This window comes from Oncorhynchus mykiss, chromosome 20 (genome assembly GCF_057628025.1).
Source record: "Oncorhynchus mykiss isolate SJ-2025 chromosome 20, ASM5762802v1, whole genome shotgun sequence".
NCBI lineage: Eukaryota > Metazoa > Chordata > Actinopteri > Salmoniformes > Salmonidae > Oncorhynchus > Oncorhynchus mykiss.
In genome coordinates this window covers 37,860,181-37,873,014 of record NC_143041.1, presented here as the reverse complement: position 1 = coordinate 37,873,014, position 12,834 = coordinate 37,860,181, and the positions used below count along the sequence as shown (strand labels likewise).

General features: G+C 42.6%; 2 protein-coding genes across 3 annotated transcripts; both read left to right on the top strand.

Moving 5' to 3' along the window:
* The first annotated feature begins 942 nt into the window (after window positions 1-942).
* On the top strand, window positions 943-7,210 carry LOC149974587 (exportin-5-like). The gene is made up of 3 exons (XM_090213016.1): window positions 943-1,662; window positions 6,695-6,777; window positions 7,058-7,210. The coding sequence occupies exons 1-3, from the start codon at window positions 1,554-1,556 to the stop codon at window positions 7,208-7,210; spliced, it is 345 nt and encodes a 114-aa protein (XP_090069142.1). The 5' UTR covers window positions 943-1,553.
* Window positions 7,211-7,543: 333 nt separating this feature from the next.
* LOC110499355 (E3 ubiquitin-protein ligase TRIM35) lies at window positions 7,544-12,772 on the top strand. Of its 2 annotated transcripts, XM_090213013.1 has the most exons (7): window positions 8,494-8,618; window positions 8,737-9,167; window positions 9,912-10,007; window positions 10,128-10,358; window positions 10,454-10,476; window positions 10,560-10,678; window positions 10,819-12,772. In XM_090213013.1, the coding sequence occupies exons 2-7, from the start codon at window positions 8,763-8,765 to the stop codon at window positions 11,358-11,360; spliced, it is 1,416 nt and encodes a 471-aa protein (XP_090069139.1). In that variant the 5' UTR covers window positions 8,494-8,618; window positions 8,737-8,762; the 3' UTR covers window positions 11,361-12,772. The 2 variants fall into 2 exon arrangements, with proteins under 2 accessions (XP_090069138.1, XP_090069139.1); XM_090213012.1 differs by having other exon boundaries at window positions 7,544-9,167.
* Window positions 12,773-12,834: the final 62 nt, after the last annotated feature.

Below are 12,834 nucleotides of genomic sequence, written 5' to 3'. Positions count from 1 at the left end.
CCCATTCAACCAAGCATCATGGCAAGGACTGGGAAGAACAGAGCACACACTCCTTCTCTCTTCTTTTGCACAGTACCCCTCTCTCAACCCCCTCCATCTATTTCTCTCTCCTTTTCTCCCCCCTCTCTCTGTCAGACAGAGATTAGGGTTCCAGGGACCTTCAGGTTCTGTTGTAGTGTTGGTATTGGGATGGTTTCACCACAGAGCAGGAAGAGATGAAGTGGAGGGTTAGACACAGTGAGCTGTGCAGAGCCAGGCTAAATTGAGCCAAGCCGGTGCTGGATTTAAACCAGAAGTGTTCATTTAATTGTGTGGAGAGAAGATGGAGACTAACCTCCTCTTAGCCACCACTAAGGACTTCAACAATCCACTAATGTCCAAGTCCCTGTCAGGTGATGTCAGAAATTTAAATTATGTATTTACACACACACACACACACACACACACACACACACACACACACACACACACACACACACACACACACACACACACACACACACACACACACACACACACACACACAAACACACACACACACACACACACATAATCCTTTGTTCCTTTGTGATGCTGGGGACAGAAGTTGAGGTTAATGCTCTCTGCTCTGTAGGCGCTGCATGGAGGCAAGTCTGGGAGAGAGAGAATAGACCGGAGGGAGAGAATGAATCAGAGTAAAGGACAGAGAGAGAGAATAGACAGGAGGGAGAGAATGAAACAGAATAAAGAACAGAGAGCGAGAATAGACAGGAGGGAGAGAATGAAACAGAATAAAGTACAGAGAGAGAGAGTTGTGAGAATAAAAGAGAAATTGAGAGACTAGAAGACAGAATGAGACCGAATGAGAGATAGTGTGTGAGAGAGAGAGAATGAGAGAGTTCAGGCAGGGTTCTGAAGGGAGGTGTTATGTGAGGAGGGAGGGAGGATATGTGGGGGAGGGGTGGAGTCAGGGGTCTGCTATTAGTAGATCCTAGTGATGGATGACTGCTGTGTGTGTAGGAGAGAGAGAGACTTTTTCATTCTGTTCTTTCCCCATTCCCCCATCATCAGACAAGCAGAGTAGAGCAGGACAGAGAGAGACGTGAGCCAACAAGTGCAGAACAGAACAACTCCACAAAGAGAAGAGAGAGGAGGATAGTTCCCTTTGCAAGGACAGAACAAGAGAAGATAATCAAGCCTTTCAGAAAACACCAACAGGAGAAGAAATATGAGACTGCAGCACATTTAAATCCTCTAACCTTCTTTGCTCACCAACTGAGGACTTATTTGTAGTCCCATTTTATGTTGAAACAGTTAGATTTCTTTCCCATACTACAAGAGGCTACACACTGATTGTAGAAAACCTCACTGTGTAGTAGAACTTTTTGAAGAGAGAAGGAGAAAGTGGGAGAAGGAAAGAGAAAATAAGGCTTTTTTGGAGCCAGGATTTGAGAAGCAGGAGGCTGCAGAGATGGAGATCATGCCCGGGAGAGGAGCTTGTTCTGGGGCAGGCATGGGGAGGTTACCTGGGTACCTGGTGTGTGTGCTGGTTCTCTGTGCCCTGGTGACAGGCTATGCCAGCACATGCCCTGCCCTGTGCACCTGCACTGGCACCACAGTTGACTGCCATGGGCTGGGCATCAAAACCATGCCCCGGAATATACCTCGCAACACAGAGAGAATGTGAGTGTCTACTTCTGTGTTATACCGTGTGTGTGTTATACCGTGTGTGTGTGTGTGTGTGTGCGTGTGTGTGTGTGCGTGTGTGTGTGTGTGTGTGTGTGTGTGTGTGTGTGTGTGTGTGTGTGTGTGTGTGTGTGTGTGTGTGTGTGTGTGTGTGTGTGTGTGTGTGTGTGTGTGTGTGTGTGTGTGTGTGTGTGTAGTGACATTCCAGTCAGGTATAAATAGTTGTGACTGGAAAGAACAGGAGCAGATGCATGCTGTTCACATGTCCATAATTTACATACCTACCACCGGCACTGTGTGTGTGTCTATACATTCTGACAGTAAAATGTGGACTAGAGCATTAATGAAATTCATGAAATGCTCAAGTGGTTAAGTTCAGGTTAATACAATGAATACAATGAACAGTTGATCTTATGAGTGTATGTCCTGTCTAATATGAATACATTTTACTGTGAGATGATTCTATCAGTAAATGTCTAGTTGATGTGGTGGTTTTGAATTTCTATATTCAAGCTGAATTTCACTGCATACTTGCATCTTCTTGATTGCAAAATTATCAATAAATCATTCCTCCCTCTAGACTAGGTGTAAAGAAATGTTAGCCTACATTCTGATGGTAATTTAGCATACTAGATCCTCTCTCTCTCTCTGTTTCTTTCTGTTTCTCCCCCCCCCTCTCTCTCTCTCCCTCTGTCTCTCCCTCACTCTCTTCCCCTCACCCGCACTGGCCCTCCCTCACTCTTACTGACCCTCAGAGGAGAGGAGAGGAGAGGAGAGAAGTGGAGGAGAGGAGAGGAGTGGAGGAGGAGAGACGTGGAGGAGAGGAGGAGAGGAGAGGAGTGGAGAGGAAGAGAGGAGAGGAAGAGAGGAGAGGAGAGGAGAAAGATTGTTTTATCTCAGCTTTTAGAATAGCTCAGATGAATAAAATGTGTGGGAATGGAGGAGAGCAGAGGAGAGAAACTTGTGTCAGAACTGACTGTATATTTCATACATTCCATATTTCATTTCGAGGAACACATTTTGTACCAGAAGTGTGTTTCAGGACTGATTGTTTCTTCACACATTCGTGGTGATTTAATGGTTGTCTTTTACATGAGTGGCCGTTCACACTGAGAGTGGAGTTCAACTGAAGGGGGTTTTGTGTGTTCCACTTAGTTAATGCATCTGTAGGTCAGGTATACTAGTTGTTCTACCTGGGATTTGGAATGTGATTTCATGCCTCAAACACTCTGGCTAAATAGGAAGGATTTCTGTTCATCTCTAAATACTTCTGTTTGATGTATCAAGTAGAGGTTACCTCTTTGGCGGTTAGACGTGTGAGTTGTCTGTCTGTGCCTGTGTCATGTAGATTATTTTCTTAGGAAGTCAAGCATTTCAAGTTCTGTGTGTGTGTGTGTGTGTGTGTGTGTGTGTGTGTGTGTGTGTGTGTGTGTGTGTGTGTGTGTGTGTGTGTGTGTGTGTGTGTGTGTGTGTGTGTGTGTGTCATGTAGAAGGTTATTGGTCTCCATGGAGACGTCAGTTAACAATAGAAACTCTCCATACTCCAGGACCGTTGTAAAGGGGAATTCATCAAGGTGATTGAACAAGTACCACTAAGGCTGATATTAGTGTAGAATTGGAGTAGACAGCTACTGGGCAGAGTACAGGCCTTTACATTGACTTGAAGAGGAGAGGAGGAAAGGAGGAGAGGGGGAAGAGAGGAGAGCTAAGGAGGGAAGGAGTGAAGGAGGTTGGGGGGGCAGCCTGTCTGAACAAGGTTTATTGGACAATCCTGGACTGCAGGGGTGATTTTGGGGAAGTGTGTATGTGGGTGTATTGGTGGCTGGAAGGCGTGTGTGTGTGTTGACAGTGTGGGTGTGTGATCTGAAGGAGGTGTTGAGACTGACTGCAGTATCCCAGTTGCACTTGTCACTGTGGCTTTAGATCAGCCCTGACCTCTGAACTGTGATGAGCCTCAACTCAGCTCAGCTCCAAGTGTTAAAATCACACCATGCTACACACACCTTCTCCTGCCATGGTTAGGATGTCTTCAGCCTGTCGTCCATTCATAGTCCCACTCACAGACACCACTCGTACTTAAACTATACCATTAGTGTGTAAAGGCCTGAGGCAAGTCAACAAGTATTGAGACTTTACATATTTGGTATTGTTGTAAATGCACACATACAAACACTACACACACACAACACACTACACACACGCTACAACTTTCATACATGTCCTTCCCTCTCTCTGCTTCTGTAGTAGCTTGTCTCTCTGTAATGTGTGTTGTATCGCTAATGGATGTATAGATCCAGCCCTGGCTACTAGACAGCTCTGATAACACTATAGACTCTCTAGTGGCAAAGAGCTGATGATGGAAAGGAATGACTGGACCTCGTTCAGCACAATACAACTCTCCAGTCAAAACACACATCAGCTCAGACAGTTGACAAATCCACAGTTCCGACTTCAGACGAGTCCCCTGACAAAATGGAGACCACCATCGTGTTTGTGAGAGTCTCCTCTTTCCATAGTTTGTAGATCAAACCATTTGGACGCTACAGACGTCAGGGGACGGATATGGATACGGTGGATTGAGATTCATCCAATGAAAAACCCTGATCTCTCTAGTTTAAACTGACAGATTTTTATGGGGTTGTGACGATCTTAGGCGTAGTGGGTGCGGAGTCAGGTGCAGGAGGCAGAAAGTTGTGAATTTATTAAGCACAGGGCCACATAGTAAATACAATCCAACTGAGCGTCATAAAACAAATGCCCAACATAGGAACGAAACCAAGAATGAACTACCACACATACAAAGTGGGAATTACAAGCCCACACGAAGAGCAAGCGGCCTACCAACTTAAATAGCCAAACACCCGAAGAGCAGGAGGGCCTACCAACTTAAATAGCCAAACACACGAAGAGCAGGCGGGCCTACCAACTTAAATAGCCAAACACACGAAGAGCAGGTGGGCCTACCAACTTAAATAGCCAAACACACGAAGAGCAGGTGGGCCTACCAACTTAAATAGCCAAACACATGAACAGCAGGCGGCCTACCGACTTAAATAGCCAAACTAAACATCTAAACAAGAAACAGGTGAAACAAATCAGACCAAACCAACAGAAAAGGAAAAAGAGATCGTGGCAGCTAGTAGGCCGGTGACGACGACCCCCGAGCGCCACCCGAACAGGAAGAAGAGCCACCTTCGGTAGGAGTTGAGACAGTGTTTTATTTACATGCTGCGCAGATTGACTCAATCGACTCTATGGGGATGAATGAGATATTAAAGTCAATACAGGAGTCAGAGTGTGTGATTCACATAGTATGTGTGGTCTGTTGAAGTGTCATTGTGTGGGAATTTTTACTTCTCCGTATCAGTACTGAGTGCCCTGAGGCCTGACCAGACAGAATGAGATCTGTAAATAATGTTATGGTGTTTAACCTCCACACACGACAGACCTTCACCTCGTCCCTCACCAAGAGAGACAATGAAAGCAGCATTTGAAGGAAAGAGGGAGAGAGAGGGGAAGAAACTCCAGCCTGGTTCCTATCTGATTCCCCCCCCCTCTCTCTCTTTCTTCTCTCTCTCTCTCTCTTTCTTCTCTCTCTTCTCTCTCTCTCTCTGCATATTGCTCCTCTCTCTATTGGACAGCTTTGTCTCTTCATACATCCTCTCTATCACTCTCTGTATCCTTACGACTCTCTGTCTTCTACATCCCTCTCTTCTCTCCTGGCCTGTGACTCTCACGGCTGTCACTTCCATATGCTGTGGAATCTGGTTATGCTCACACTCTCAACTAGACCTCTAGCTACCTGCCTGTCATACTGTACCTGGTGAGATCTGGTGGAATTTACAGGGACATTTAACCAACAGAGTTAACAGCACGATCAACCCATTAAACTGTGTTTTGTGGCAGACAGACAGACTGACAGGCAGATGGACAGACGTGACACAGTACTGGTTTTAAGGTTGAAGGTTGGGGGTCTGCTCTGCTTTGTTTCTAATGAGGATCAGTGTTCATTGAGGAAACAGGTGTTGTTACTGAAATGAGCAGCTTGTCCCCACAGTGAGGATCTCTGAGCTCTACCTCCATCACTGTGTCCTCTCCTCTGTCCTGCAGCCCAAACAGGTCCACAACAAATGGCTCTGCAGCTACAATCACTGCTTCTCTGGCTCTCTACCCAACACATAGGAGTGTGTGTGTTTCTTAAATGCACCATGTGTGTTAGCATGTGGATTTATGTGCACATTTGTGTAGCTGTTTATATGTACATTTGAACATGTGTGTTGTCATCTGTTCTTGTGTGAGCATCAGGTGAGTGTGTTTGATTTTAATCCATCCCACTCTCAGATTCCATTTCAGGTAATAATAATATTATCAATAATAACATTACTACAAGTTATAATAATAATAACATTAAAAATATTAATAATAGTAATAACAATAATATTACTCATATTAATTATAATAACAATAATAATATGACTAATGGTAATAATAACATTAATAATAATAATTATGCTCAATTCAAACCAGGTCTTTCAACATACAATCTGCTTTCCTTCCCTCCTCATCTCTGTCTAGTCCTGGGAACTCAACAGGAGGCAGGAATAAATATAATGACTTTTTCACTGTTTATTCTTCTCTGCTGCTGAGATATAGAGTTGTGGACCGGTGCTGTGTGTGACTGGTGGTGTGTGTGTGTGTGTGAGACTGGTGGTGTGTGTGTGCACGGTGTAGGTGTGTGTGTGTGAGACTGGTGGTGTGTGTGTGTGCACGTTGTATGTGTGTGTGTGTGTGTGAGACTGGTGGTGTGTGTGTGCACGTTGTATGTGTGTGAGACCGGTGATGTGTATGAAATGGGCTCCCCCAAAGGTATACTGAACCAGGAAGTATTTACAGGCGGCCACTGGGCCTAGATGAGATAAGGAAAGATTAGTCAACGATGTCATCAGTCTTCAAGATTCTCCAGGAAGTGTGTTGGAGCTAGGAGCCAAACTTTAATGGAACTAAATGCAACCCTCACTCCAATTCTCAGTGCTGGAGCCCAGCTCCGCCCACAAGGTGGGAGAGAAGAAGAGGAAGGACCAGATCAAGAACCTCATCACTGGCACTGTCTGGGTAATACAACCTCCCACCAATAGATGGGGGTGTTATTCCACTTTTATGTTTTCTCCAGAGAAGACCTAGAATTATTTAAAAACAAAATAACGTCTGAAATGTGTCCATTGTGACTGTTGAAGTGGATATTACTAATAGGATATAAGTTATACTTTATTGGAGAGTGCTAGTAGGATTTTTCATATAAGTTTAATTAAATAGGTCCTGTACACTCAGATATAATAAAACAACCATTCAATCCAGACAGATTGTAACTGTATTTGATCTCTCCTCTCCACAGAAAGATCTGGGCCAGCAATTTAAAAAGGAGGTACATATCAGAAATCTTCGGTCTCTCTTTAAGAAGCCCAAGCTGGAGAAAAGGGACATTGTGGAGCCCAGTGAGACTGGATCACTAGCAGCTCTCTTCTCCCCAACACAGGAGGACATCTAGGAGAACATAACAGCACAGAGAGGCTCTCAGACTGGACTAACACACACACACACTTTCTACCCTCCCCAGTGGAAATTTAGGATTGGCTCATCAAGGGTACAACGTCTCTATCCTATTGGTCAACAGTAGGATGAATGGACTCTACAAACTGTGGACAAAGAGAATCAGAATATTCTGTCATGGACTGAACCCTGCTAACTGGTCATACATATTTATCCAAATAATGTGTCTGTCTGCCTTGATCGAGAAAATGGGACAATGTGTCTGAAGATGATGAAGATGATGGATATTGTCCTTCAGAGGACATGGCTGCTGCCATAAACCCTGCAGGTTGTAAATGGTAACAACACATTGCATTTACACAGCTCATATCTTCACTAGCACAACACATTTAACTTACATTGTGTTTTTGGTATCTCCTCTAACATGGGCCATCCACCTGGCTGCTAAACATAGAGATTGATAGAGGACTCATCTTTATATCGGTGTCATTATAGCGTCTGACAGCATTGAGAATTGAGGCTACAACCCAGGGTCAAGTAGTCAACTGGGTGGGGATTCCTATTTTAAAATGGTGGATGATGGCAATGCCCAAGGGGTGATACCCATGATGAGTCCTCTATCTATGTCTACGGTGCTAAACAACAGCAGCAATTTTGTGCCAGAAGAATCTGAATGGAATCCAGTGAGCATTTCTGAGGTGGGAGACTTCAGAGTATCTGTATAAGGAGAGCTGTCATCAAGTCAAGGTTTTGTACAGAATCATTACTCTGTTGATGGATGAAGTAGAACTGTCATTAATGTGAATTTATGTTTGTTTGTTCTAGTTCTCCCAGCTATGAACTGATGAGAAACCAGCACTACATTCCTCTTATGTTAAAGGGATAGTTGGCTGCAACAAGTCTTGTCAGACATTATTGTTAAAAACTGACTTGTGGCTCATATTTTATAAATCTGTTTTGAAGGTGACATTGTTTCCACTTGGAAAATATCTACAAGCCTCAATCAGGGGACAAAGTATTTAAAATTGTAGTGCTTTTTCTATTTAGCTGTTTTTAGACAAAAGTAGACTAGAAAGTCAATTTAAATGGTTGATTTGACCATTTGCTGTGTTATGCAATGGTCTACAAATATAAGTATTATTTTGAAAATGTTCTAGCCGTGTTGTGGGGGTAAAAAATAATATTTATAGTTAGAGAAATAAAACATATTTTAAATGTTGGATGTTAAATATTTAAACAGGACCAGAGACTTGAAACTCCACCCCCGAGTCCATGATGACTAAAGTTCATCTCAGTGCTGTAACTTTAATAACTCTCCAGGACTCATGTCTGTCTGACACACAACAACACTGGGATTTTATTTAGATTGTTCTGAAATATCAGGGTGCTAAACCAACCAATACAAGGTAATATCATCAAGACGGTGAACTTTACATGCATCTTCACTTGCTTTGAATAACGTGTCCGTTTAAGAGAGGACGTTTTAAAAGTGAAAGTGAAATTAACTTTCAGATCTCATACCAGAACAGGGAGTGACACCGTGTGAGAAAATGGCTTCTAGTTCATCTCTCCCAGAGGAGGATTTCTCCTGTACGGTGTGCCTTGACATCTTTAAGGATCCTGTCATTTTGCCATGCAGCCACAGCTTCTGCCAAGCCTGTCTAAAGGAATGCTGGAAAGACGAGGAATCTCGGGAATGTCCAGTTTGCAGGAGACGATCGTCTAAGGATCATCCCCTTATAAACCTTTCTCTATTGAACCTGTGTGAGGCCTTACGGGAAAGGAGACAGACAGATCCAACCACAGGGTCCAAGGTGCTCTGCAGTCTACACAGTGAGAAACTCAGTCTGTTCTGTCTGGAGGATAAAGAGCCCATCTGTTTGGTGTGTCAGGTCTCAAGGAAACATAAAAATCATGACTGCATCCCTGTAGATGAGGCTGTACAGGATCACAAGGTAGGAGGAAGATTCTGATAGAAAATATGTGATACAGCAATACTCAAACTATGGAACATGAAGTTATCAATGTTTTATTAATGAGTCTGACTCATTTAGATAATAGATGTTCTACACATTGTGTTGACTGAATAATTGTGAATTTCAGATTCTGATACATAATAAATCACTGTTTGGTATGAAATTGAAGTGTGAGATCCTGAGTGAAAACGTATAGTGTATCTCTGACCGTGAAACTTAAAACAAATGTCTCTACAGTGGTAGAGATATACTGTTACAGGTTTACTTTCATTGTCATCAATGAAAGATGAATCTTTCCCTGGAGGCAGAACTGAGTGATTTCCACTAGATGAGCCAGCTGCAATGGCAAAATTGGCTATGTTTTAAAAATGTATTAAAATAAACATTTGCTTTTTGGTCTTAGTTTGAGGTTAAGGTTAGACATTAGAGTAATCAGTGTGGTTAAGGTTAGACATTATAGTTAGCAGTGTGGTTAAGGTTAGACATTAGAGTAATCAGTGTGGTTAAGGTTAGACATTATAGTTAGCAGTGTGGTTAAGGTTAGGGTTAGGTTTAAAATCAGATTTTATGACGTTGTGGCTGTGCCAGCTAGTGACCACTCCGTAGAGCTGCCTCCAGAACACGATTCATGACATAAAAACGTTAAGTTGCTGTGAAGACACGTTCTCTCCTATAAAGTGAGTCCAGAGGTTGTCCCCTCAGTGAGGTTCTGTCTCATTCCAGGAGGAACTCCAGACTGACCTGAAGCCCTTACAGGAGAAGCTGAAGGTCTTTAATAAAGTTAAACAAACCTGTGATCAAACAGCAGTGCACATTAAGGTTCGTATAAATTATGTAAAGTTACAATAGTACAGCATGTATTGTTTCAATTGTAGCCTACATGTAGGATTTAATTCTGATAAGAATTGTAGAATGATATATTCTTCTCACTGTCTCCAGAGCCAGGCCCAGCACACAGAGAAGCAGATTAAGGAGGAGTTTGAGAAACTTCACCAGTTTCTACGAGAGGAAGAGGAGGCCAGGATAGCTGCTCTGAAAGAGGAAGAGAAGCAGAAGAGTCAGAAGATGAAGGAGAAGATTGAGCAGATCTACAGAGAGATATCATCACTTTCAGACACAATCAGAGCCATAGAGGAGGAGCTGAAAGATGAAGACATCTCATTCCTGCAGGTAAGGACGGCTCTCTCTCAGACATACATTATAAATTAACTCAAAGATGTATTGATGAATCAATGATATTGATGACTATATACTCTACTTTACAGAACTTCAAGACCATGAAGGTAAGGTAAGTGATCTGCTACTCGTCTCTCTTCTCTGTGGTTGTGAACCCAACCCCACATACGTTCTGACTCCTGAATGTTATTCCAGAGCCCAGTGCACAATGCCAGATCCACAGCTGGTGTCAGGGGGGCTGATAGACGTGGCCAAACACCTGGGAAACCTGAAGTTCAGAGTCTGGGAGAAGATGAAGGAGATCATCAAACACAGTGAGTACTGGATAGGAGAGGACATGATCTAGAATAATGTAAGATAGATTTAATTAAGTACTCTATTTGAAGTAGTATTGTTAGTGTATATGAAAAGAGACTACATGGTATAATGTGTGGAATATCTCTTTGTTCTGAAGCTCCTGTGATTCTGGACCCCAACACTGCATCCTCCTGGCTCTGTCTGTCTGATGATCTGACCAGTGTGAGTCAAACTGGCCCAAAGCAGCAGCTCCCTGACAACCCAGAGAGATTCATGAAGTATGCAACTATTCTGGGCTCTAAGGGGTTCAGCTCAGGTAAACACAGCTGGGAGGTGGAGGTGGGGGATCATCCTGACTGGAACCTGGGCGTGGCTAAAGAGTCAGTTGACAGGAAGGGGGATGTTTATATATCACCAAAGTATGGATTCTGGGCTATACTGCAGAGGAGTGGTAAGTATATTAATGGAAAGGGAGAGACCGTCCTCCTGAAGAAGAAACCCCAGAGGATCAGAGTTCAGCTGGACTACGACCAGGGGGAGGTGTCCTTCTACGACTCCAAAGACATGACACTCATCTACACTCATAAAGACACATTCACTGAGACTCTCTACCCGTACTTCTCTATTGGATCAGCTGGTGATGCCAAAAGCACTGGTGTACAGATCTGCCAATCAGAGGTATCAGCACATGTCAGTTAAACATGCTGTATTGGTTAATTAGTCTAGTTAATCTAGCCAGCTATCTAAACTATTCATCATGACCGAATTACTAACCTTGCATGCAGGGTACGTGCCCAGGGGCCCTGACCTCCAGGGAGCCCCAATTGATTATGTTGTGTAGAATTGCATGAAATGATGTGTAAAACTACAAAATAATTGTTCTGTAATGCAAACTCATATGTTTACTTTTTGTTAATAAAACTCTTGTTCTGCAAACAGATCCCTCTGTACATATTATATTTTTCATTGCAATGCTGAGTTAATGTTTGTTAATGTGGAGCAACTAATTGTGTTTGTAGAACAATTCTAAATGTAATACATTTAGGGCTATGACTAGGGTGGTTCCTGGTCAGGTCCCATCTTAAGGAAAACCTCTGGGCCCAAGGTGTGGTTGGGTCACATGTTAAGGAAAACCTCTGGGCCCTAGATGTGGTTGGTTCACATGTTAAGGAAAACCTCTGGGCCCTAGATGTGGTTGGTTCACATGTTAAGGAAAACCTCTGGGCCCTAGATGTGGTTGGTTCACCAGTTAAGAAAAACCTCTGGGCCCTAGATGTGGTTGGTTCACATGTTAAGGAAAACCTCTGGACCCTAAATGTGGCTGGGTTAAGGAAAACCTCTGGGCCCTAGATGTGAGTGAGAGGTCCAAGGTCTAGGAGTATCTGAAGGTATAGTGTTATTACTACTGGTGAACTCACTGTTTATTAGGATTTTGTTTCTGTAGACAAAGTCTTTATTTACAACACTGATTTTCTCTCTAATTAAACTACGTTTTACACTTGAAGACTTTTCTTTGTGTTTTACTTCATCAGAGTACAACTACTATGTGTCTTAGTGATCACATTGTTTTATTCTGTTATTTGCATCGACTCATGTTTTATTCAATATTTTATGTATTATTCATTTTTATGTTCTTAGTTTTGATAATGTTACAATTGTCTTTTAATGCAATCTGTGTTACAATATCGATGTCATTTCTTCTAAAGTTGTGTTACATGTATAGGCTCATCTGCATTGGTACTCTGTTTCTACATATTTTAACATTCAAATATATTGACCTCTGAATCCTGACTAGATCAACCATATCTTCTAATATTAACTACTGACTTTAGTGTAATTGTGAATAACTTGAATCCTTGTCAGAATGTCCTTTTCTAGTGTCAACGTTTACCTGTCTATGTCCCTGACAGTGTCTGCAGCATTACAACATGAAACAAGGACATGATATTGATCTGACTATTGAGCTACAGAGCTCTGTGTTAAACTGTTATCAGTGAATGTTCTACAGGCTACTGGGTCTGGGATGACACCAGGTATAACACAACGTCTGTCATTATTGGTGCTGATGTGAAGATGTGAAACAAACTGACATTAAAAGATCATCAAAGAAACCTCTTTATTTCATGTTGTTGTTATTGGTTGTGTGAAATACTGATCATCTGGTAATATTTAA